General features: G+C 45.4%; 1 protein-coding gene across 1 annotated transcript in view; it reads left to right on the top strand.

The window, feature by feature from the left end:
* Window positions 1–26352, top strand: part of EDEM1 (ER degradation enhancing alpha-mannosidase like protein 1) — a 99049-nt gene extending 72697 nt beyond the window's left edge. The window contains exons 9-12 of the mRNA XM_085624504.1: window positions 7076–7149; window positions 7636–7732; window positions 17845–18036; window positions 23934–26352. Coding sequence (XP_085480630.1) covers window positions 7076–7149; window positions 7636–7732; window positions 17845–18036; window positions 23934–24023 — 453 coding nt within the window. The 3' untranslated portion in view covers window positions 24024–26352. The remainder of the gene's footprint in view (window positions 1–7075; window positions 7150–7635; window positions 7733–17844; window positions 18037–23933) is intronic.
* The last annotated feature ends 371 nt before the right edge of the window (window positions 26353–26723 follow it).

Below are 26723 nucleotides of genomic sequence, written 5' to 3'. Positions count from 1 at the left end.
AGTCTATGCGCTCATAGTTTGGGTTTTCTTGACTTTTTGAATTTCAAGACTAGGACGATCTCTAGCCCTAGTACTTTGATGCCCATGTGTCTTTTTACTGCACAGATAGGCAGGAAGAGCGATGTGGATTGCTTTATGTATGATGGAGGCAATATTGAAATCAAATCTTACTTCAGTGGTGATGGGAGGAGGTCTGATCAGATAAATGAATGTTTTCAATAGCCGAGCCGCTGCTTGTAGAATGGCTCGACAGCAGCGGTTGTACCTTTTTTAGATGGTTGAGAACAAGGGCCTGCCCCATCGGATCGGACGTCTGTATGGAGAATGATCAGTTATAATTTGTTGTAGACTTGGAGTGTTGATAGGTTGATGATTCGGTTAGTTTTATGATGTGGTAATTTATGGAGAGAGTTTTGACCAAGATATAGCCAAATGCCTTGGAACCAAAGTTGGGAATATAGCTTAAGGGCGAAGAGCGATCAGTCTTCTTTGGAGAAGAAATTCAATCTTTGTAGAGTTCTTTTTCGAGGAGAGGGATTACATCCGTTTTCCTAAATCACAGAGAAAGGACTTCACAGTTTGTTAGCTCAGACACTTGGACGTAAAGCGGAGTGTTTGCATTTTGATGAATGGAAATGGATGTGTCTTCAAGGATTGTTGCTAGAGGCTCCCTCTTGAAGTGAATAGGTGAGTTGAGGAAATGGATCATTGCCCTGATCATCACTGAAGTCAAGGAGATTCCTGAGAGTCCAGCCTTCATACGGTGAGATCTTGACGAAAGTAAATATTTAAAGCAGCTCCGTAGAGTGCCCTCTTTTCCCATTCTGGAACTAAAGATCTGAAGTAGGAAATTGTGGTCTGTGGCTGAAGCTGCAACTGTATCTTGGTGTTACTGGCTCTACGATTCACAACGTAGCCGCTAGACTGCATTGCCTTTTACTACTGCAGCTTTGAAGGGAGTTTTGAATTGTGCAGTTTATTGTATCTGTTTGTCAATTACAGATTAACAGACTGATTTATTTTTTAATTAAAGAAAGTATGAAAAAGTGGATCAATTACTTGGGTGCAATTGCTCCAGGATGACTCCTGCTTATTGCTCGGCCTAAAAGTGAAACAAACGTTCCACATAAAATTGTTTATCTCCGTGATGCACTGTTTAGAGTAATAATTTTTTGCTTAGTTTTTCACTGCTACAGGCTTGTTTTTAAATATTTTATTCAGGGCCCCATTGCCAGCCAGACCTACCAGCCTTGCCTCTAATGAATTTGGGTATCTGAAAGAGACCGTAGTTATAGATTCCTTACCTTAATCTAGAATTACCCCCTTGCGTCAGACTGGATCTGTTGAATGTTTTCTTAGCGGTACCCCCACGTATCGGTAGGTGGCATCGGTTGACTCTGCGTTCGTCATCGTGGTCGCAGGGACAACGTTGCAGTGTTTACTTAGACGCCACCCCTGTGCGCAGACCTCAGTTCTTTCTTTTTCCACGCCAGCCAGCGCAGATCCGGAGAGAGAGGCACTTTTTGACAAAAGTTTTCAACTTTTGTCAACATCTTCTTTGAGTCCGTCGACTCCTGGTGCGTGTAGGGATGTCCCATCGACAGACCAGCTTCAAGCCTTGTGACTCCTGTCACAAGCTGATGTCTGTCATGGATCCGCACCTCGTGTGCCTCTGGTGCCTGGATGCGACCACGGCCCGAAGTCGTACTCCGACTGTCGGGCCATGAACCCGAAGTCTTTGCAGGAGCGGTCCCTAATGCTTTTGGAGGCCCGGCAGTTGGCTCCGCGCCGCTCGAGGTCCCGGTCGAGAGGAAGGTCTCTGGACCTGTCGGGCAGCCATCACCACTCGTCACTGAAGGCGTCGCACTCCTCTGGTAAGTCGAAGCACAAGAGGAAGGCGAAGAAACCTCTTCGCTCTTCGCCTTCCCCGTCTGTCGGCTGACGCGGTGCGGGAAGCAGAGTCCTCTGTCTGCGGCTCCTCCTTCGGAGCCCACTTATGCGACGACTCTGCGCTTCCCTCCCTTCCCGGGAGCTGGAGCGTCCCTTGCACAGCTTCGAGCTTTCTACGAAGCTCTGCATCTTTGGGTAGCCCGACTACGCCGGCACGCCTTTGGGCCCTGCGAACTCGGCTCGGGACCCTGGGCCTTCGAGGCTGGCGGCTATGGCTCCAGCACTGGAGGGCCCCAGAGGTTCCAGGCTTGGATCCGGATCCTGCTGGTCGACCTCATGGCGCAGATTCCAGTGGCGGCGCCCCCAACGCAATTGTGCCCCAGCCGGCGTCGATCCCAGCCTCACCCACGACTTGGGCACGGAGCTGGACCGGCATCGACCCATGCCGATACCGGCACTGACAGACGCCGGTACCGGCACTGACAGACGCCGGTACCGGCACTGACAGACGCCGGTACCGGCACTGACAGACGCCGGTACCGGCACTGACAGACGCCGGTACCGGCACTGACAGACGCCGGTACCGGCACTGACAGACGCCGGTACCGGCACTGACAGACGCCGGTACCGGCACTGACAGACGCCGGTACCGGCACTGACAGACGCCGGTACCGGCACTGACAGACGCCGGTACCGGCACTGACAGACGCCGGTACCGGCACTGACAGACGCCGGTACCGGCACTGACAGACGCCGGTACCGGCACTGACAGACGCCGGTACCGGCACTGACAGACGCCGGTACCGGCACTGACAGACGCCGGTACCGGCACTGACAGACGCCGGTACCGGCACTGACAGACGCCGGTACCGGCACTGACAGACGCCGGTACCGGCACTGACAGACGCCGGTACCGGCACTGACAGACGCCGGTACCGGCACTGACCGACTCCCCCTACCACCCTGACTGGCAGCCAGAGGAGGGTGAGGAGGACTGGGAGGGGTCTAGTGACCCTCTAGCAGACCAACTTGAGGAGCCAGACTGACAAGACGAGTTGGGTGAGGCCAGTGGTCAGGACACATCACCAGACCTTGGTATGCTTTCTCCCCCTACTGTGGCTACGGAGGAGGGAGCCTCCTTCGCTGTGGGGTTGCGTTGGGCGGCTGAGGCCTTGGGCCTTGAACTTCCTACGGTGGCAGTCAGAACTAACCTGACTGATATGCTTTGGAGCCCCTACTGCCTTTCAATGAGGCCCTCCCTGACATCCTTCTGGGCACTTGGTCCAAGCCCAGCACAGGGGCTTCTGTGGATAGGATGATTGCCCGACTCCACCGCCTGGCCCCGGGCGACCCACCTTTACTCTCCCAACACCCTACCCCCGAGAGCTTGATGGTCCGAGCCTCGACATCAAAAGGCACGTTCCCTACTGCTCCCCAGACTGGGAATCCAAGAAGCTGGACCATCTTGGGAAGATTGTTTTCTTCTGCCAGCTTAGGACTGCGGTCGGTGAACATTGCATGTCTCTTGGGCCGTTACACACACTTGGTGTGGGACACGGTTGCGCAAGTACTGCCACAGTGCCCGGGCCATGCTTACCCATGCTGTTGCAGAGGGTCGAGGTGTTCAAGTTTGCCATCCGTGTGGACTGGATACTGCCTATTGGCTGGGGAGAACGATTTCTACATCAGTAGCCCTGAGGCGCTACACCTGGCTAAGGTCCACTGGCTTCTCTGGGGATGATCAATCAACCCTTTTGGGCATGCTCTTTGACCGTTGCCTGTTTGGCGACAAGGCGGACAACACGCTCTAGCGTTTCAAGGACTCCAGGGCTTCAGCCAGATCCTTGGGCCTCGCTGCCACCTCTGGCCTCATGCAGGAAGTTATGGCTCTCTTGGCCAAGGGAGCTATAGAACGCGTCCCTGTGCCAGAAGTAGGTCGTGGTTGCTACTCCCACTACTTCATGGTGCCCAGGAAGGACAAAGGGCTGCGTCCTATCTTAAACCTCATGGACATCAACCACTTCCTCCGGAAGCAGAAGTTCAAGATGTTAACATTGGCTCAGGTCTAGCCTGCCCTCGACCCTGGAGACTGGATGGTAGCGTTGCAAGACACTTACTTTCACATACCCGTCTTGCCTGCCCATCGGCGTTGTTCACGGTAGGCCACAAGCATTTTCAGATCACTGTGCTCCCTTTTGGACTTACCAGCGCCCCTTGGGTGGTCACGAAAGTGATGGCGGTGGTCGCAGCTCATCTTTGCAGATCAGGGCTTCCAGTCTTCCCCTATCTTGGACTGGCTGTTGAAGGCAGGCTCTCCCGAGGCTGTCGTTTCCCATCTCCAAACTTCGGCGGACCTCCTGCATTTGCTGGGGTTCACTATCAACGTGCCGAAGTCGCACCTGATTACCTCTCAGGAGCTCCTTTTCATCGGAGCGGTTCTGGACACAGCTCAGTTTAAGGTCTATCCTCCTGAGCAGCGAGTCTGGGATATCCGGGCTATGATACCGATGTTTCAGCCTCTATCCCGGATTTCGGTGAGAATGACCCTGAGGCTGCTGGGCCTTGTGGCCGCCTGCATCCTGCTGGTAGATCGTGCCAAATTGCATATGCGGGCTGTGCAGTGGGGTCTGAAGTTCCAGTGGGCGCAGCATCAGTGGAATCTTTCCGATGTCTTCCAGATCTCGGAGGGGACTGCAAGTTAGTTGCAGTGGTGGCTCATGAACCAGGATTGTGGTCAGCGGCTGATCCCTCTCCATTCCCCAACCAGAGATCACAGTAGTGATGGCTGCGCCACTTCTGGGATGGGGCTGCCACATGGGGAGGCGGCGATCAGAGGCCTCTGGTCTCAACCTCAACCTTCTGGAGCTCCGCCTGATTCATCTTGCACTGAAGGCATTCCTTCCCTCTGTCAAAGGAAGAGTAGTGCAGGTGTTCATGGACAACACTACCCTCATGTGATACTGCAACAAACAGGGCAGAGTGTGGTCGTGGACCCTTTGTCAAGAGGCTCTTTGCCTTTGGACATGGCTGGAACATCAGGGTGTATCCCTGGTGGTTGAACACCTGGCAGGTACACTGACGGCTAGATCGGAGGAACTCAGCTGCCGGTGCATGATGGATCACGAATGGGGTCTTCACTCTGAGGTGGTGCAAGGTCTTTTTCAGCAGTGGGGAGAGCCATGGTTAGATTTATTCGCCACCAAACAGAACGCGCAATGTCAGCAGTTCTGCGCATTGGAGTTTCCAAGGCGGCACTCGCTCAGCGACCCCTTTCGTCGCAAATGGACTTGCGGCCTCCTGTACGCCTTTCTGCCTGTACCACTTCTACCCAGAGTGCTGAAGATCATCAAGCGTGACCAGGTCCAAGTAATTCTTGTGGCTCCGGACTGGGCACGAAGAGTCTGGTACCCCGAGCTCTTGAGCATGGCCATCGATCCTCCAATCAGACTGCCTCTTCGGGAGGATCTTCTGTCGCAGCAGCAGGGGATGGTCCTCCACCTGAACCTGTCCAGTCTCCACCTCCTTGCGTGGAGATTAAGCGGCGACAGTTGACCGCTTTTGACCTTCCTCCCGAAGTCTAACGTCATATTGGCATTCGGGCGTCTATCCATTAAAACGTTATATGCCTGTAGATGGAACAAATTTGTGGCATGGTGCACAGCAAAGGCTGTGGATCCCCTTTCTGCCCCTCTTTCAGAGATTCTCCTCTTCATTCTTTCTTTGGCCCAGCAGGGCTCTGCTCTGGACACTCTGAAAGACTATCTTTCGGCCTTTCTTCGCCTTCCTGATCAGCCTTTTTCTTTTTTTCCTCAAGTCCCCTATTGTTAACAGGTATCTGAAGGGCATTACTTATCTCTTTCCTCATCCTCCTTTCATAATGCCCCTGTGGGACTTGAACCTTGTGCTTACTTATCTTATGTGTGGTCCCTTTCAGCCATTACATTATTGTCCTCTTCGTCTCCTCACTTTAAAGACCGCTTTCTTGCTTGCAATCACCTCTGTTCATAGGGTGAGTGAGCTTCAAGCCTCATCTTCCAGGCCTCCCTTACTTGCTGTCTATCCGTACAAAGTAGTTCTCCGTACTAGGCCCTCTTTTCTGCCCTAAGTGGTTACCTCTTTCCAGATAGGTCAGACCATCACATTGGCCACCTTCTTTCCACCTCCGCACCCTTCCAAAGAGGAGGAGAAACTCCACCGTCTGGATCCAAAACGTGAGCTGTCTTTCTACCTTGACCACACTAAAGACGTCCGGGTGGATAATCAACTCTTCATTGGTTATGTGGGCGCCAAGAAGGTTGAGCAGTGCACAAACGTACCATCTCTTCATGGGTTGTCCTATGCATTAAGCTCTGTTAATCTTTGGCTAAAAAGGAACCTCCAGTAGGACTGCACGCCCACTTTACCAGGGCGATGGCAGCTACTCCTGCTTTGGAACGTGGAGTTCTGCTGGTTGACATCTGCTAGGCAGCCACGGGGGCATCCCTGCACACGTTCACAAAACATTACTGTGTGGACAGTCAAGTCCGGAGAGACGGCTTTTTCGGCCGTACTGTTCTCCAAGATTTCCTGTTGTGAACTTGGTGCGCAGACCTACCTCTGGGGTTGGTATTGCTGGGGTATCTATTCTAAGGTAAGGAATCTATAACTACTGTCTCTTTCAGATGAACAAGTTACCTTCAGTAACGATGTCTGTAAGAGACATTAGTAGTTATAGATTCCTTACCGCCCCACCCAGCCTCCCCGTTATGCGAACTGATTTCTAGGGACGTATTCCCTTAGTTATGCGCACCAGTGGTCAGTCTTGCATGGCTCAGCACTTCTGGCATGGAAAGTCGTGTCATTACTGACATCAGCACGCAGGGGCGGCATCTAAGTAGACATCGCAACATCATGCCGACGATGAACGCTGAGTCTACCGACGCCAGCTACCGACTCGCAGGGATACTCCTAAGAAGAAATTTATCCGGATCCTGATGCCTGGGGGGTAATTCCAAGGTAAGGAATCTACTAATGTCTCTTACAGAAACATCATTACCGAAGGTAAGTAACTTGTTCTTTTAGTGTTCCAAAAATCCTGATTCTAAGTGGGACTTGTCTCAACTATAGAGCTGGGCGAGATGTGTTCTCTTTGCTGCAGCTTGGAATAAATCATTCCTTCCACTGAAATGTGTTGTCTTCTCCCCAGGCTACAAAGAATCCCTTCTACCTTCATGTGGGCATGGACATTCTGCAAAGCCTGGAGAATCACACAAAAGTGAAGTTAGTATTTGGGTTGAATTTTCTCTATTAATTGTCTAACATTTTAACTTGTCTTCCATGGCTAAGCTATATTTTGGCTTATCCAAGGTTATCTTTGATTTCTAGGAACTTGCCTTTTATCATTCCTAATTCTAAATGTATTGATTGACGCGCAAATAGATATTTCATTTTTTAAAGGCCGACTGAGGACAAACCTACTTCAGGGTTTCGGGTAGGGGCACATAACGAGCTGCATTAAATTATCCCCATTGATACCCATGTACATTCTAGCTCCTTTTTTCATCTATATTTTATAAGTGAACTGTGCGAGTTAGACTTGTGTAAAAATAGTTATGCTGTGTATCCCATCTACTTTGATTACAGTGAGCTGTCCTGCAGTCTTTTCACAAACCATTACTGTTTCCCAGATCAGCTTAGTGCGCTTTAATAATTGACGCAATGAAGCCTTGCTGGTTCAGCTCAGTATGTTTCCCTCTTCCCTTGTAGGTGTGGATATGCAACTCTGCACCACGTTATTGACAAATCCATAGAGGATCGTATGGAGAGCTTTTTCCTGAGCGAAACCTGCAAGTATTTATATTTAGTAAGTATCCTTGGGTTTTAAATCTGAGGCGTGTTGCATCGGCAAATATGTTCTTTGCTAAACTGTGATGACCAGACCAAGAGTCATAGCAGAAACCATATTAACTTATGTTCTTGTCCAACTCTGATTGAATAAGCATTAATAAAGCCAATGGGTTTCACTTTTGTATGATTACATATAGACAAGATATATGGCCATACAGACCAACAAATCTATAGCAATCTGTTTTTGCACAGTGTAAATAACGCATAGGCGTAAATGCATATCCTTCAACTATTATTCATAACCATTCGCAGCAGCAGCACACTGGTGGATTTCCAGTAGTGTGACCCGAAGGGCGTGTTGGATGTACAATAGAGGGCTCAAGTCAGTGTGCAGTAGGTCGGCACAGAGAAGTTGTAAGTTGGCCCATATCCGCGGGAACAGCCCATGGAGGCCTATATTTATTCTTTGCATTCTGGAACGTTTATTTTTTTCCACTGTAAATGACCAACAAAAGGTATGAGAATGCAAACAAACTTATTTGGACTATCCTCTTTTATTTGCACATAAAATCTATATTCAAGCATTCCATCTTTCAAAGGCATTATATACACCAGAGACCAAAGTGGCACACTTGCAGACGTGTATAACTGAAATATGCAACCCTGCATAGCTGCTAGACTGTTTCCTCTGTAATTCCTAACGTTTTTGATCCTCTGTAAATTGTGTTCTGAGGTTTAGTTATACATTCATAGTGGCAAAAGTACAAGTTGCAGATTTCAAAAATCTGTGCATGAATACATCAGAATTTGCTGATAATGCCACAAATTACGTGGACCACCTGGCGAAGCTATGCCCATGAGGCATAGTGAAAAAATTGAATTGTTCGTTGTTTGCTGCTTTAAAATGTTTATTTTTGGCCCTCGTTCTGAACATAAAGGAGTGTCTAGATTTAGCAGATATGTTTTGTTTAAATGAGTGACAGTCCCTTAATTTCACTGAGTTGGCACCTTTCAAACATTTTCAAAGCCAGTGTTTACACTTCAGTGCAGTCGTAAGCTGTCGCGTGCAATACATCGCTGAAATGAGATGTGGGAAAAGATCTGGGCCTTGCTGAACATTGAGATGAGATTCAGACATGGGGACTGCCCCGTGAGAGGACAGGTTGTTTTGGAATGTGAAGAGCAGGAGCAGAAACTGGCACTGGCGATCAGTCTGCTGTGCTGCACACGTTATACCAACATCCATGGTATTCTTACCGTAACTGCTTTGGTAAGCTTGCCAGGTGTAAGATGGGTCATACAATTGTACTGTCATTTGCAATAACCTCAAATAAAGTTTCTAGCAAATTCCAGAGTGATTTACAAATATTTTGGTATATGAAGCGATTTCATAGCACCCAAATGCTCCTTGAAAGCACACGTGTGGCCTTTCAACCTGTTTGTCGCCACCGGGAAGGCTACTTGGTGGTGTAGTTCACACAATCAAACTGTTACATCGCCATCGACCTTCGTAACTCCGACTCCTGTAGAATTGAAGTCCCTTGTGTTTCCTAGCAAAACCCTTCTTTCCTACATTTCCCTGCTGTCAACCTTTTCTCCCTGCAGCCACTTAGGCTGGCGACTTAACTAATGTCTTAGCTGCCATCATTTGCACCCTTTTTCCAACCTTGTAAGCTCCTCCACTCTGTTCCTAGAATTGCAAATAATGGTCTCGAAGTGTGGCCCCCTCTCACACCAAATCGATCTGCCATTTTCCAGCATTAGTGGCTAACTCCAAGTGTTTCTGCCCCTTGAACTAGTGTAGTTGGTGAGCTCTACTATGACTGCCTTTCTCCAGTTGTTCCAGTTTCTTCATGCAATCTCCATGCTCACAATGTGCCTGTTTACCGTGCCCCCTCTGTTCATAATCTACAACCACATTTTGCACGTTTAAAGATGCACATTGATCAGCTTATTTCAGTTTTTGTTTGGCCCCTTTTGCTTCAAGCTTCAGGAGCCCTATAACAGCTGTAAAGAGAAAGCATTACAGGAGCCCTTCCCTAGTCTTCTCTCTTTAAGGATCAGTGAGACCTTTTTATCCAAGATATCCTTTGTTTGCCTCTTTGAGCTAACATACTTTTTTTTCTCAGGTGTAAGGCTGTGTTCAGTTTGAGAAAACACTGATGTAAATGAAATGCATAAATATCTTATGCTTGAACATAGATATATTTGCAGAAAGACATTGGTCTTTCAAGAAGAATGTGCAGGAATGTGCCCATTTTGACATGGTCACCCCCCCCTTTTTGCCTGCAATTTGATGTGATTTCGACTGGAAGTGTTCTGGATTCCTGCCAACCAGGCTCCCAGAGCCAGATCTTTCCCTAAACTGTGCAATTGTTTTTCCCCAATTGGCGATACCTTTAGTACCCTATAAGTCCCTAGTACATATTACCTAGGGCCTGAAGCGCTAAAGAGCGTCCCCAAAGGGCTGCAGCATGAATTGTGGTACCCTAAAGGACCCCTCATCAAGTTCATGCAAACTGCAACTGCAGGCTGCGTGTCTTGGTGCAGACAATGGAGAAAACACAACATGACACACATCCCTGTGTGCCATGTCCCATAACACAGTATGTAATATTTGTAAGTCACCCCTACACCAGGCCTTACAGCCCTAAGGAACATGTGAGAGCATATCTGCATGAGCAGATATGCCCTTGTGCTCGTCCATTCCATTACTGCCAGTATAAGTGAACTGGGAAGCCATTTCAAAACATGTGCTGGACACTGGTGAAAACGAGTTCCCCCAGTTACACAGTGGCTTCACTGAAAAGAGGGATGTTTGGTATCAAACATCTCGTATTAATAAACCCACACTGATTCCAGTGTCTGATTTAGTAATACATGCACCCAGAGGGCACCTTAAAGGTGCCCCCTGGAAAGCTACTAGCCCCTGGTGCAGACTGATTGGCTTTCGTCAGCCTGCCACCAGAGACGAGTGTCTAACACCCCCCTCCCGCCCCACCAGTGTGTGGGGCTTTGCTCTCGGGAGGCCAGAAACCAGGCCTGCTTGGGCAGAGGGTGTTTTCACCTCCTCCCAAGGGTTGAGCTCCAGGTTAACATTCCAAGAAAGGGGAGATTCACAGCGCCTACTGCCTTTGTGCGAATCTGGTTTCTCTCACAGGAGAAGAGGGTGACCGCCTTTGTCCAGACCGCCTTTGTCCAGAGCCATTGGCACCTGGACAGGCAGGAGCATGATCTAGTCAGATAAGCGTGCCCACACTCAGGCTAGTGCCACGCATAAGGTGGGCTACTGGAAGTGGAGGCGACTTTTCAAAGTTAGCCATATTGGTGGTGGCAAAATCTGGAATTCTGGGAAATTATTATGACCACCTCCCCCAGGAAGTGGTCATATAGTGGGGGTAGTGACCCCAAGTGTGGTTAGCCCATTGGCTACTACCTTACACTTCCCTAATTTCTGTAACTTCGTATTTTGGGGAACCCTGGCACCAGAGAATCTGATCCTGCTGACCAAAAGAAGTACAGAAGAGCTGCGAAAAGCAAGTACTGTGGAAGAAGCAACTGACTTGGCGCCAACCCTTATGTCCTGTTGCTGTTCCCAAAGATTACGCCAAAGTAGACTCATCCTGAAAACTGCTGTGCCTCCCAAAGCTTGGGAGGACTGCTCGCACTTCTGCCGAGACTCGGGAACTGCCGTGAAGCAGCGGCACTGCTTCCCTGCATCCTGTTGGCACCCAAGGAGACCTCAAAGGCCTCCGGACTGCCAAAACCCAACACCGGAAAGCACCACTGCACCCGTGCCACCTAGCCCGAGTTAAAGTGGGCCAACAGTCTGAGCGTGGTCTCCCGGCCTCCATAGACTAAGCCTGCTCTGGACTTGCCTACTGTGGACTTCCCGACACCGCTTGATGCCTCTGTTTGCAGACCTCTTCTACCGTGGGTGCCCCCGGTGATGAAAATTTGACACCTGAAGACACCTCTGTACCTGTCGCCCATAGAGAAGACCAAAGGTGTCCCCAAGCTTCGTGAGACCTGAGTCCCCTTGTGGTTCAGAACCACTGGCTACTCGGTCCAAGCCTGCAGCTTCTTTTCAACCGGACTGAGCTCTATAGGATAACATTTGGCACCCGATGCTGAAAAGCACCTCTGCACCCAGCCTCCCCAATGCCACCCGAGGGGTACCTGTTGGTGGTGCCTTGGATCTTGCCCCATACTCCCCTTAAGTCTAGGAGATCGATCTCGTACGTCTCCGAATTGTGCCTGAATGCCTTACTTGGTTTTCCTCTCATAGGATAACATTGCCACTTCTTAAGTATGCACCAAGTATCCAGTTTTTAAATGCAGAAGCATTCCTTTTAAACGTTCTTACATGACTGTATTGATTCTGGTGCCTAAACATATATAAAGATGCATGTTATTTTTATAAATTGGTGTGGATCTCCTTATTGAGTCATTTGCATCATTATTGATTATTGTGTGTATTTACAGATGTCTAACATCTCTGATAAGGCTGCTCAACCACACTATATCCTAAAAGAGCATCTTGGGATTACTAGAGCTAGCCCCTGTTCACATGGTGAGGAAAATACCTGGACTGTTTGCCTGGTGTACCTCTTTTTGGTATACCATATAAGGAGCCAGCTTCCTACAGAATGCGTTTCAGAAATAGTGCAAGAAACCGATATATAAGATAAATTGTTACTTGCTTCCCACCTATATGTGTAGCAAGTTTTTGAGTATTAAATAAAGACTCTGCTAGCAGGGAAGAGCCTTGTGGGCAGAACTGAAATCATCTGACTGTTAAGCAGGGACATTACAAAAACAAGGTAAAAAGAAAAGACAACTGGAGGCTGAAGGGCAAAGGTTCATGGTGTCTGGGGTTGCAAAAGGCACATAAATATTCGAGTTCTCATGGCTTCTACATTTTTTTTTTTTTAAATTGAAAGAAACCCCAAGTAGTCTGTAGTGAAGAAATTGACATTCTTTGCTTTGCCATTCTTAGGACAGTGGAGGAATTGACACACAGTTTTTCATAATTTGTTGTTTTGAGTAGGACACCTGTCAATTTATTTATTTGTACTATTAACTGTTGTAATGTAGATTGCAAGCACGTTCCTCTAGCTCACTCTTTTAGACGTGAGTGTTTATCTGTTCATGTTTTCAAATATTACTTGTAAATGTGTGCTGACTCAAAGGATTTTCATCTCTACTGGCTGGAACAGAATTTACAGTCTGACTCTAGGTCAGTCCTCTGCATGTTGAAGTGGTTATATCCAAGATTTTGATCAGTCAGTTCTTTGGTGAAAGCTGTATGTGCCGCAGTCCAAAAACCGTGCTGGGCAATTTCTCTTGTATGCCAAACCTTTTTGTTTCCCTAGTCAAGGTGACTCCCTGTGATCGCTAAATACCAGGATGAGCACCCCCTGTCCAAAGGGATACCAATATACTTGATGGGCTATCACCCAGAGCCTAGATGACACTGTGTGCTGTGATTAATTTCACTCTTTGATTTCAATGCCCACCTCTCTCTGGAGACTTCTCAGCAAGAGGCGGGATGGGTATGGAGGGCCAGCCACAGAGGAGTCTTAACGTTTGTGATGTTCCCAATTTGTAGTCTATTCAACATAGCAGAGATGCCCCTGCTGCCCGCTCTCTCGTGGAGTACTTGGACTGTTTCTGCAGATGCTGCAGCCCTTCGTTGATGGCCCATTTGTTTAGAGACTTCTCTGGAGGATTCAACCCCCCGATTGTGATCCTTCATTTTTTCATAGACACCTTTGTAACCTCCTTCCACATCTATGCATTCATCCTACAGCATTGTAACACCTTGTGGGAGGATTAAAGGGCATGTTTCTAGTGCATTCTCTCCTCAGCACTGTAAGCACCTGACTAGAATAAAGCACATTAATGGGGGAGGAAGAATGGATACCTCCAGCCCCTTGGGGAACAGGGGCATTCAGTGACTTGTAGTGATTACTGTTGGTTACTGCTTCTGCCCCAGCAATACAGTTGCACTAAAATTGGATAATAATGTTACTCCCTGTGGACATTTGACTTTTCAAGGGTAGGGAAGTTGGGCAATTAAGGCTTACTCCTGGAGTTGGTCTCAGGAAAAGTCACATGCATTAAAACCAAGCGACTAACATGAAAACTGAATATCCTCTCAATGCTACACATTTCGAGAAGAATAGGACCTGCTAATAGGTTAAGTAATATGGATAGTCAAGAAAATAGCGCACGGATACACTGAATGATCCAGCAGCACCCAGGAATGAAATGCAAACCTATTCATAGCGAAGAGCTGCAAAAACGAATAACATGGGGGTCTGCTTCTGTTCATTGCTGGCCCATGTCCAAACTCTTGAGTAAGTTTGCCTATGGCTCAAATTCTGGGTGTCTGGTTTGAGGAATTGTAATCAAATTCCCTACCCCCCAAATCCTTGGTGTCTGGTTTTATGGTATTTTAATGCCCCTCCACCCAGGGAAACCGCCTTTACAACGCGGTCATTACCACCCAAAATACCATTCCCACGCATCCTTATCAATGCATAAGTCTTTACAATGCATATCTTTCCCATGCACATTTTATCACGCATATTCAGTAACCTAAATGTAAGTATCTTGCAGGTCAGTATAAATATATGTGTGTATATATATATATATATATATATATATATATATATATATATATATATATACGCGCTCAAAGTTACCCTTCAGGAATGAGTTGCACTCTGAGCCAGCATCGACACCAGGCCTTTAATAGGTAGAAACATCATTGTCTCCCTCACGATACAGGTAACAGCCTTTCATCCTTCATTGCCTGACGCGTTTCGAAGGGATAAGTCCTTCTTCTTCAAAGGCTGGATGTTCAGGTGAGTGCTTCCCACCACCTCCCATTAAATGCCAGAATACGCCCTCAAATGGGCCGGTCCCTTGACACGAAGCATTGTGGGAGATGTGGTTTTGAATAATGGCACCTCTTACTGTCCTTAAGCAATGCAAGCCCCCAGATGGGCCTCGTGAGGCAGTGTCTGTTATTGATCCTTGCCGGCTCTCCGCAATTAGTTCCGTGTATCTTGAACCTGCGGCCCCCTCAGCATCTCGGGGTGGTGCAAACTCTACGGCTGGGCTGCCGCAAAAAATACACGCTCAAAGTTACCCTTCAGGAATGAGTTGCACTCTGAGCCAGCATCGACACCAGGCCTTTAATAGGTAGAAACATCGTCTCCCTCACGATAAAGGTAACAGCCTTTCATCCTTCATTGCCTGACGCGTTTCGTCTTTTCGTATTTTCACATTCAAAGTTTGTCCTCAAACAAAAACGCACTCCCAGCAGGCCCTAATGTGATTTATTTCAGATACCATCAAACTCTGCAAATCACCTTGGGCCGGACGCGTTTCGGGCTCCCCAGGCCTTGTTCACAGGTCAGTGTGACAGTTCAGCAAACACAGAGCTTAATTACCAATTTACATAAAGTACAGCCCTCAAGGGCCTCCAATGAGTTCTAGTGCATACTGGTAATTGAAGACCTGCACAATGACATTTACCCCTTCAATGGGTTTTGCTCCGTCACACACAAATGTTAATCTCTCCAATACCACCTTACCGAGCTTGCTGATGCAATTCACACGCACTGTTGCTCAGTGCGTGAGTGAGAATCGTAGTCACATGGACCTGTGTTATAATAGCGCAGTGGAGCGTCTTCACGGGTGGACCAGCCATCTTGTTTGCATTCAAAGTTGGTCCTCAAACAAAAATGCACTCTCAGCACTTTCTAATGTGATTTATTTCAGATAACCGCAAACTCTGCAAAACACCTCGGGCTCGACGCGTTTCGGGTTCCCCAGCACTGTTCACAGGTCAGCGTGACAGTTGAGTAAACATAGAGCATAATTGCCAATTTAAATATAGTACCGCCCTCCAGTGGGCCTCCAGTGAGTTCAAGTGCATACTGGTAATTGAAGACCTGCACAGTGACATTTTTAAGTCTTTACAATGCATGTCTTTGCCACACAAATGTTATAGCGCATATTCCTTTACCACACATGCGATTTAAATGTAAGTAAATATATTTAAGCTTATATTAAGGGTGGATAGGGGTATTTGGGTGGCAAGGGTACTTTTAGGGTGGGTTGGGTTTAGGATATTTATTACACCTTATTGATCGCCAACCCACCATAAAAATACCCTTGACACCAAAATACCCTTGCCCACCCCTAAAACCTACAATAACCTTGCCACCCAAATACCCTTACACACCCCTAAACCCACCCTTGACCCCGAATACCCCTATCCACCCTAAAACCAAGAAATACCCTTGCTACCTAAATAACCCAACCCACATGAAAAACGCCCTTGCCCTAATATATATATATTTGTTTATACATACCTGCGACATACTTACGCATGCATTGTAAAGGGGCATGCATTGTAAAATTATGCATGGTAAAGACACGTTGTAAAGACTTATGCTCTTGTTAGGCCCTCGTTTAAAGGCATGTGTGGTTCTATAATACAACCCATCCACACTATTTTTTAAAGTGGATTCGATTCTGTATTAGTGTATGAGGATTTCACACACTGACCCTGAAGTAAATTCTTTGGACTTTTACAGCCTTTCTCAATTCCATATATAAACAAATACGTACAATTGAGAGAACCATACTTCAAATCCCTAAAGAAAAAAAAAACATTCCATACTGAAGCAAACTGCATCTCGCACATTCTCTCTCTCTCGGGTGGATTTTGGTAACGATATATTGACTAGCACCACCAACTCATTTGTTGATCTGTTAAAAGCCATATTTCCTTTTACAACTAGACTTTTCTCAAACCAGTAGAAACCTGACCACATATTGCCAATCTTGAAAAGATTACATTGCTGACTCTTGGAAGCGAAGGTCCAATTTAAACTCTCATGTTTGGCATATACAGCCATCTGTTCGAAAAGCCCTTCTTACATGGCAAATCTTGAGATGGGACGCGCAAGGATTAAGTCCTTCAAGAGACACAGAGACTAAAAACTGAACATTTGTGTGGTAGTCCTTCTATGAGTTGTTACCAGCATCTTGAACTCTCATTCGCTGCTCACCTGACAATTCAGCGGTATTCTATTTATTAGAAAAGCACTCTAGAAGCTTACATGCATGCATAAAGCTTTATTGCCAATGATATCTGTCCAAACATTAACTTTCATTAAAATATTACAATACACACACATACAAATGTGTCATAACGAACAATTTGTCCCTGTTATATTAAAGTGTCTGGTTCAGCAGTAATAGAAGTTCTATTTCCTTTGTGGCTGTCACTCCCTGCATTTACGCTCCCAACCTGGATTTTGTATCTTCATGCGCACTCGGAGAACAATAGATTGTGGGTTTTCTGCATGCTCATGGTGCCCAAAAGGATAGCAGGCTCTAATGCAGAGGGACACATGTTTATTGAGCAGCTTGCAAAAGGTTTCCTCACATGTAGCATGAAAGGGTTATTTTTCTGATTGGCAGGACAGTGCTGCTACCCTTCTAATCTGTGATTTGGTCCTGTCTTGCCTCCTTTGTGCAAATTCCATATTATGGTCTGTATCAGGCTTCTCCAACCAGTAGCTGTTCATCTACCTGGAAGTAGTTTGCCAGGGTGCAGCCCGGCCTACTAAACTAGAAGCTAATGCTTGTTTGAATTAATATGTACATCCCTAAATTGAAAAGTGTGCATTTGAGACAAAAGTGTGTATTTTCAGAACTCATGTGCTTAGCTGATGTTTGAAGACAAATGGCTGGAGTTCTAAAATTATATTTAAAACAGCTATTGGAGTTTTAAATCATGAGGCATTGGAGAGACGTAACTAAAATGATTACCTTGGTGCAAGAGGCATTGAATCTGCGGCTGTCATGTATTAACTCTGTATTTACATTCCAAATTCATAACACCATGTTGACATTACGGATGACAACCTTGCCTTATGGGGTGATCACTAATGTAATCTCGTCTTGTGTGCTCACTGTTAGCACATTAGTAGCTTGGTATGATTTTCAATGGACACAAACAGCTCTTATAACAGAAAAGCTTGGAGACCCCCCGGTCTGTATACTTCTTGCTTTGTTCTTACACTTTCCATTAATTTTCAGCTTTTTGATGAGGAGAACCCTGTTCACAAATCTGGCAACAAGTACCTTTTCACCACTGAGGGGCATATTGTGCCACTGGATAAACGTCTTCGCGACTCTCTCTGGCAGGATATATTTCCAGAGGATGAAGAGGAAGAAGAAAATATTGCCAACATACGACCGAACCCTCGAGTAGCCAATTCCAGCTCAAATGTAAGTTATGCCACAAGTATCCCCTACTCGTCTGCATGGCAAGGGTGTGGGAAAACCTAGAGTTCCTTGGCGAGAATGGGGAAGTCATTCTGCTGAGGTGAGTTTGTAGTGTACAGCATTCTGGATTTCACATGTATGTTCTTTGAAAGGAATTACAACATGAGAAGTACTTTACTGGTCTAGAAAAAAACGTCCTGGCTAGCAGAACTACCAAATATAGTTTCAAAGTGACGGCTATTTTCCAATCGAGGAATCCTCTGCAGGCCCTCCACTAGGCATCTCTTTTAGGATGTAAAGTGTGCTTGTGCAAGATATTACACTGTAAGCATTACTCCAGACGGGGCTGCTTCATTAGTTTCTGCTATTGGACATGCGATTCTCAAAGTTTTTAAAATTGATTTGATACACTGAATATTTCTTTGTGAATACTGCGTTCTCTAGACATGAACTGCACCGATACCCTGGTCCAATAATTTTCACGACCTTCAACATAACCACTCTTATAAGTAATGACTTATCCCATTTTTGGAATGGGATACAAGTTTGGAATTGTATGAATACAGCAATGCTTATGTTACATGTATGTGTGTAGCATAGCATTTGCTATGGCCTCTTGCCCCTTTTACTTTCCGAAACACCCAAAAAGGAAAAGGGGCAAGAGCTTGTTGTTGGTTTCACTATCGTGAGGTCTCTGGTGGACGGAAGGGATAGAGGTCTTGCGATCTTTCTTCATACCTTCCGCTTTAATTATAGTGTGTCTGCCAGTGTCTGTCACCGTCTGCCTATCACAGTCTGTATGCTCCAGACCAAGTGTCTGTGTGTTTGTACTTAGCTGATTCATATAATAAATTGAGACATTTCACTGGCTTTTCCCCCCTGTGATTTTGTTTACGTGCAGATAGTGTCAAAACCAGCCTGATCATCCTTCTAAAGACCAACCTGGAACCCTAGTTACAAAATCCTACCTTATGTCATGCGCGTGGTGTCCCATTATATTCCCATTATATTCCCTTTCTTTTTAATAGTATTGTAAAGTAAACATAAAAGCAAAACTAGAAAGCCTAAGCAAAATCTTGAAATATAGTATATGAAAGAAATCAACGTCATTTCACTACAGTGGAGACATTCGGCCTCTGTCCGGTTCTGACACCACCTCCAATATCGTCACCTAGGACTTTAACTAATGCTCCCAGACCTTCATGTTCTACTTCAGTCACTCTATCAGTTACCTCTTGCAATGAGTCAACAATTCGACCTGGGAAACTACACACATTCATGATTCTCATTTTTCAGCTCTGGAAACCCTTCGTATACAATCCCACCATGGCGATATCGAATTTAATTTATCGTCTGCAGCCATGCCATTTACTTCACAGGTTCACTGGATCTTTGTCAATGGTGATTTTTATCGTTTACACTCTTAAGCCATCCTATCACCCTATGTTTATATCCTAGCTGACACTGATCCTTTGCCCTAATTCTACCACCTGTGGTTTTCCTACGTTGCAAAAGTGTTCAGTGTTAAGTAATCTTACTCATTGGCAAACTGCTTCACCCAACCAAAAAAGGGGATTCCCCTTTAAAGGGTACTTCTCTCCCTGATGTCGGAGCCCCACTATCCTGGCACCTGTGATGTTTCCGGTATTAGTTGTGATCCCTTCCCTGCATGGTCCCAGTCTATTTATTTCTAGTACTTCTGTGAGCATTTATGTGGAGCGTTCCTCGAACACAGGAGTGTCATTTCAGTTGTCTCTTTAATCAGGAAGTTAGCTGGCTCTACTTTGGGGCAATAGCTGGACACCATGCATGTTTTTAAAACCTTGTTTTTGAGAAAATGTGGAAAACTGCTGTCTATCTCCACTGTACTTCATTGTGCGTAACAAAACCAATCAAAATAAATAACTTTTCTGTGGTAAGCTCACTCATAACTGTGATTTCTCTATCCTCTTTGACTCATAAGTTACAACAATCAATGCAAATCTCTTTCTGGTAGGAAGGTGATAGAACATACAGATTCCAGATGTGATTGATTTCAATATAAATTCAGTAGTGAAATGAAACTGTAGTCACTGATAGTGCTTTGCATATACTCTTATTGCATCGCAGGGAGTTTCTTTAATCAGATTTAAATATGCAGTCTTCTCTTCAGACCATATTCTTCTTGACATCCTAGGTGGAGCATTCAGGGTCTTGCTGTTGGTTCTTCCATTGACCCAATGAAGGAAGTGACCAAACTAGGGCCACCCTGGTCACTCACGACCACCTATCAGCCTTCCATACAATTGAAGAGTCGGTCAGACAGTAGAGAATACAAAACAAGTATTTTTTATTCAGCTACACTCGCTGAGAACAGTCTGACCAGCCTCCTGGGATTGCTGCAGAGGGGACTGACTTCAGCAAGCATGATGATACATTATGTACAATTCAGAACCAATAAAGACACGCCCAGACTGGTAATTTCCAGTTGGAGACCGCTAGACAAAGAAGGTACAGAGGGATGAGTTTCGATCCTGAGACCGAGCACATATTCTCTCTACGCCAAGGTCGTTCTGCCTGTGCCCACTGCTGGTCTGGTGGGAGCAGGCCTCTATCTAGTGGGAAAGGTATGCGCTAATGAGAACAGTGTATTCATTAGTACAGCAAGGCCCAACCTTGGAGAAACAAACTATCACAGCTGCTTTCAGCAGAGACAAAAAATTTTTTTAGTTTCAATCATAGCTCAAAATGGCGGCTAAACATAAAATGGTGCAGCGAATGCCAACTTAACATAAATGGATGCATGAGCAACACAGCAAGAACATTTTATTCTAACATCTATAACATGAGTAATAACATTTCAGTTTTTACTTCTGCTTTCCTTCACAGCTCCTTCCCTTGTACTTTCCATCACAGCTCTTTCCCTTCTCTTATTCCTGATACCGCTCCTCTTGTATCAGGATCACCACTTGCGTCTAAGAAGAGGGCTATAGATTTGGTCTCTCCTTGTCCTTTGTCCCCGCTCTCCCCCACTGTGGTGATGTGTGTGGGATTATATTTGTAAGTATTATGTGATTCCACTCCTTCAGACTCCGACCTGACTTCAACATAGAGTAGAGGAGAGCAGAACCCTCCCTCTTTATTCTGGGAGTATTTCCTATAAGACCTCCCTCTTTATTCTAGGAGTATTTCCTATAAGTATTGGAGGAAGTTGAACCCCTCTCATGTCTCAGCGGTCTAAAATCACACTGGACCCTTTAAAAAGATGCTCTTTCTAATTCTTTGGCTCAGTCAGCCAAAACAGCTTCCAGTTGGATGGATTCGGAGGAATTTGTGACTTTTCCTTTTGGTTCTGGTTCCCTACTCTACCCAGACTCATTGCTGTACTTGCTGTGTGAACCGGGTTGGACTGTGGATTCAGACAACACAGTAGTGAGAAGCTCAACACCTGTTGGGGTGCTTTCACTGCACAGACCCAAGTGAGTGCTTCTTTGATGCAGTCAGCCCTTCTGTGGATAAATGGATGAGTTGGAGTTGGAGCTTAATGGATTCGGTTTGAAAAATCTTGTGTTAGGGATTCAAGAAACTACGATTCTCTGGGTCCTGGCAATGGTGTTTGTCTCATCTGTAAAATTAGAGCCCTACTCCGGAATGTGTGCTACACTACCAACAGGGAGGAAAAAATGCTGGGCTTTTTTTTATACAGGCCTCACCCACAAGGGTTACCCTTTGGATGCATGTTTTTTCATAGGGTTCTTCCTTTTCTGCTGCGGAAGGTGGTGTGCTGCTACCTGTGACGTATGTGGGAGCACTCATTTGTATACACTAGATGGTTGAATAGGAGTTGGGAGTTTTTTTTATGTGAATTTATAATACCTGCCTGGTAGGAATGCTATGCTTTATTCAGTCCTTTGGACAAGACAGTGTGGTTTAAAAGGGAAGAAATGTAAAAAAGAATGTGTGATTTTAATGACACTTCCTTCTACACGGTCTAAATGTTTCAAGCCATCCTTCCCTGTGGCTATTTCCAGGACCAAGGAATTCACCTCTCTGTATCATTATCGCAAAGTATAGCAACTTCACACACACTGCATGCTCAAATGCGCATTTCACCTATGTGGTGCTATAGTTTGTTATACATATAAAAAGCTAAAGTCTTGCTCCATGGGTCCTCTGGTGGCAAGGTGAGCCTGTAGTCACACTTGCACCAAGGTCTCTCCTCGGCTAATTAACCTGAAGCCGAGGGGAGACCTTGATGATTTGTGACAACTCCTCTTATCTCCCCTCCTTACTTTGATATCATCTGTCAAACTGACACACCTCCTTTCTAGCAATTTATACATTGACCAAAAGGAGTCTGATTTGTCCTATGAAACCTCACTAGGTAGTATAGTGCATGTGAGACTTACAGCATACCTCTCCAAAACTCCTATGGACACTCTGATTCCAAAGCATAACTATGGGCTCAGCTGCCTCGTAAAACGTACACCAAGATCATTAATTCACTTGAGTGGTGTAACAAAACTTGAGGTACCGCCTCTCCCTCCCCCCCCCCCCCCCACTCCAATGTACATGGAGGGGGGCCCCCTACGCTCCAGACTCAGTCAGGAGCTCTTAGGCCAGGGGCCTCGTAGCCCATGCACCGTCCCGAAGGAGGGCCCCATGGAGGTCCGGTCCCCCCAGCACTGCGGGGCTATTGTTAAGCCACTGATTCACTGAGGGGGATAAAGAGTGGGAATGGTGGGACCACAGTGCCTTTGACTGATCACAGTGCCTTCGACATCCCCTCCCCCCCGTGCCTCGAAACCCTTACAGGCGAGTAGTCTCGATTTGTAAGACCCTTGATTTTCATTAGTGCGTCATTCAGGCCAAATGTTTATGGTGCCACCAGGAATGTAGAACTCTTGTTGTGCGGTACAAGGTCACTTTGTTTGCGGTCAAGGACAAAAACGTGGATTATTTGTATTTTGTCCACTGGGCGGTCAAGGACCAAAACGTTATATTTTTTATTTTGCCCGCTGGGCAAGTAAGCCCAACCCTTTGCTGCACAAAACTCCTGGGAAAGAATATTTTGCTGAACTGTTAAACTACTTTAGATACAATTTTTTTGTGAACTCCTTTTGTAAACTTGTTCGATGCATGCCAATATTTAACAGAAGGTCAACAAAGGAGAATCCGTGTCAAACCATGAGAAAATCTCCTGAGTGATTGCAAATCCTATTTTATTACACATTCTTTCTCTCCTCAGTGGAAAGGTTTTACTCTGTCCTTTATGAGGAGTACATTTATAATCTTTACCACTGTATGAAGATTGTATGTATGAAGATTGTAGAGGAGTTGGTGTATACCGCAAAACACATGTTTCTGGGTGTGCTCAGACTCAAAGGGCATTTCAACACTGGCACCACTGCTTCTTGCCTTCTTTCAGTACCTATATGTAGAGTAGCCGGAAGGTAGCAAAACGAAAGCCTTCCTAGAATTCAAACCTTGCTATAATCAAGAGCACTGAAAGTATGCAGCACGGGAGGGCCAAATTGTGCGGTAGAGTTGAGTAAATTATTCAGCAAGAAAAGTCAAATTATGCGGTGTAATGCGGCACATTTAGTGATGGTATTCGTTAATTTGTCATTATTACCCTTGTAAACACTGTCTGGGCGTTGGTTGCACCTCATTAGTACCAGTCTAACACCTAAATGTAGCCATAAGAAATGGAAAGGTGATCAGTCAACGTTTGCAAAGGGGCCTTCCACTGCACTGCAACACGTTTTTCTGCATTTTTAGTTACTTTTGAACCGTTTCAGTTAGAAACAAAGGTGCTGATTCTTAGGAGGTGGTGTACTTGTTCTCCAGTTGAAAAGGACTGATTATGTAGCCGTGTATACTATTTTAAATTAGTTAATAGTGTTGCTTTTTCTTTTCAGTGTAACCGTGTGCCTGATGAGCGCCGATACTCTTTACCACTGAAGAGTATCTACATGCGACAGCTAGATCAGATGGTGGGTGTAATTTAGACTATGTTCTCCCTCCCGAAATCATCAAGAAGGATTGATGCAATTCCAGAGGAATTCTTGTTGAGCTCTACGGAGAATGCAAAGCTACCTCTCAAACTGCTTCCTGGGAAAATATGAGCTGGTCCTGTGATTCACGGCTTCCAGTGAAGGCTTGAAAATCTTCGACTCCAAAGATTTTGCGGAGAAATCTGCAACTGTATGTTTGACATTCACGTGGACAATTCAAGCATTCTCACACTTTAGGTCTTCCAGGTAATAATGGTGTCTTTCTGACCGCAGAGCTCTAAGAAATGTGGCAAATTTTCTCATGACCGGATGCGGACCCACAGTCTGGCTATGGGGAAAAGAGGGAGAATGAATTCATGGCAGGGCCAGCACCCATATTCGAGTGACATTAGTCTATTCTTTGCTTAACATTTGACGAGTGTATGTTTTCAAGCCTGTTTTCTTGGATACAGTATGATGCATTTTTTTTTAACCCTTTCTCAGGTAGATGCTAACTTTGTGGTTCTGAGATTTTGATTTTATTCACAGGCGGTAGAAAACCGCAAGTGGACATTTCTCTTACCCCTAAGTAGTAGTGTCTAATCCTTTGAGCCATTTCTGGTAACTCCCATTCGGGTTTCTTTCATACAATAACTTCTTTCAGATTGTCTGCTACTCGTCCTCATGCCAATTTTCCAGGACACAGATATCTTACAATGTTGCTCAGGTTTCCTGTTAGGTAAACCATATTGCATCCCGAAGTTGGACAAAAGGAAAGTCAGTTTTGTTTACTTTTTTAATAGTGTCATGGAGGTGTTGGAAACTCTGGTTCATTTTAATCATGTATTGAAGGTTACATTCCTCCATGGCAGATCTAATTATGGCTTAAACCTGGAGTTTCACTTATTCAGGTTTTTCCAATGTTTTTATATTGTATTCTACTGGGCACAGGAAACCGAATCTGGTCTTCAGACCAGGTGTGGACATAGACACAGCCTGGTGCCAGGACCATTGGCAACTGACCTTTGTACAGTTACAGTTGCACATCACATGTGGTTGCCAGTCCACTACTTTTTCTGCTTTACGTGCACCCCACCCTGTATTCAGACACTGCTGTCCACCTACTGCTGTAGAAATCCTATTTGTATTGGCACAAAGCTGGATTTATTTTGTCAACAGTGTTGGCTTTACCCAACATTTTACAGTATTCCTACTTTAGTTCAATTTTCAGGGGTGAAAAACCTGAAGAAAATGCTCAAGTATTGTTTGAGATGTTCCTGGTTGTATTTCCCCCTTGTCCTTCCTCAACCCACCCACTCCTGCCACAATTTGGTGCTTTGCATCTCCTAACTGTACATTGATGTTCATTTGTACAGTTTGTGCCATACTTTAGTGTTACTACCTTGGTATTTGTAATTCAGTGTGCTCCTTGATTCCTGCTACCACACATCGGATGACCCTCTTCGTTTTCCTCAGCAGTCTTGCTCAGAAACCGTTGTTGCTTGCCTTGCTAGGTTTATAGGCTTACTCTGTGTGTTTGACTTTCCGAACAATCTTGAGAGTTCTTTTGTGACTTGTGCTTTGGGGGACTGTGGGCTGGTGGATTTTCTGGTTGAAAGAGCTGTGGTTTGGTGAGAAAATGAGTGAAGCGTGCATTGTCATCCGCTACTGTGCTGTAACGTGCTGATGCATGTCAGATGTTTATCCTCTGCTCCTTTCCTGCATATTTTGTGCACAGGGACACTTGTAAGTGGATTCAAGCTGAGGGAATATTCACCATTACAGGCAGCGTGCAACGGAAGTTTATCACCAAGTGCCTTTTTTAAAAAATGTTTTATAGATGTGTGCAGTATTTCCCATTTGAGGATTTTCAAAAGTCTACCTGAAGTATTTGTTTTGTATAAGTTGTTCTATATGGACTTATAGGTGGAAGAGAGGTTATCCTGTGCTCTGCACGTTGGATAAATCTTTGAGGGAAACTAGGTTTGGTGCACTCTGTGTAGCCTCAATCCTAGTTTTGAGGACTTGCAATAACCAAATGGTGTATGCAGTGGAAGCTGAGTATGCACCGGCATGAAGGCATCGTTTAAGAAAAACTTGACTGATATTTGTTTTTAATTACCTCGTCTACAGTAATGCTCAGAAAAGATTGCCAAAAAACCCATATAAATGAAGCAGTATGATCGGATGTATTCCTAAAAATGTGCCTGTGCTTAAACTTAAACTGCGGTCCGTGCCTTATGTACATCCTGCTAGTCTGTTTCAGGTTATGCATGTATTCTAGTTAAAGTTTTATGCAGGGAATTTTCTTCTATAACATTTACATCTCCCACTGCTCCATTACAAAATCACATGATTGTGAAAACTCATTTGAAAAAGACCTGCAAGCTCCCAATGATTGCCTTTACCAGTAATCTTTACCAGTGTTGGGGAAGAACAAATCTTGTATAATTTGTTTTATTAGTTGAAATTATTTTCTTCATCATGGAGATATCTATTGCAAGTGTTGAGTAAGGTATGCAACTTTTAATAATGCGTGTACTGAACTATTATTTTTGATTTATGCTGTGCACATCATGTGTACATTTCTGGGCGATTGAGCAAGGCAGTCTGCTGTCCACCTAAATCGGATTGGCTTATTTATAATATCCTTTATTGTCCATTACTGCTCTGACCTCTGCCTTCAAATCCTCCAACATTACAGGTCAAAAATAA

The sequence above is a fragment of the Triturus cristatus genome, chromosome 9 (genome assembly GCF_964204655.1).
Source record: "Triturus cristatus chromosome 9, aTriCri1.1, whole genome shotgun sequence".
NCBI lineage: Eukaryota > Metazoa > Chordata > Amphibia > Caudata > Salamandridae > Triturus > Triturus cristatus.
This window is presented reverse-complemented; position numbering and strand designations above follow the sequence as displayed.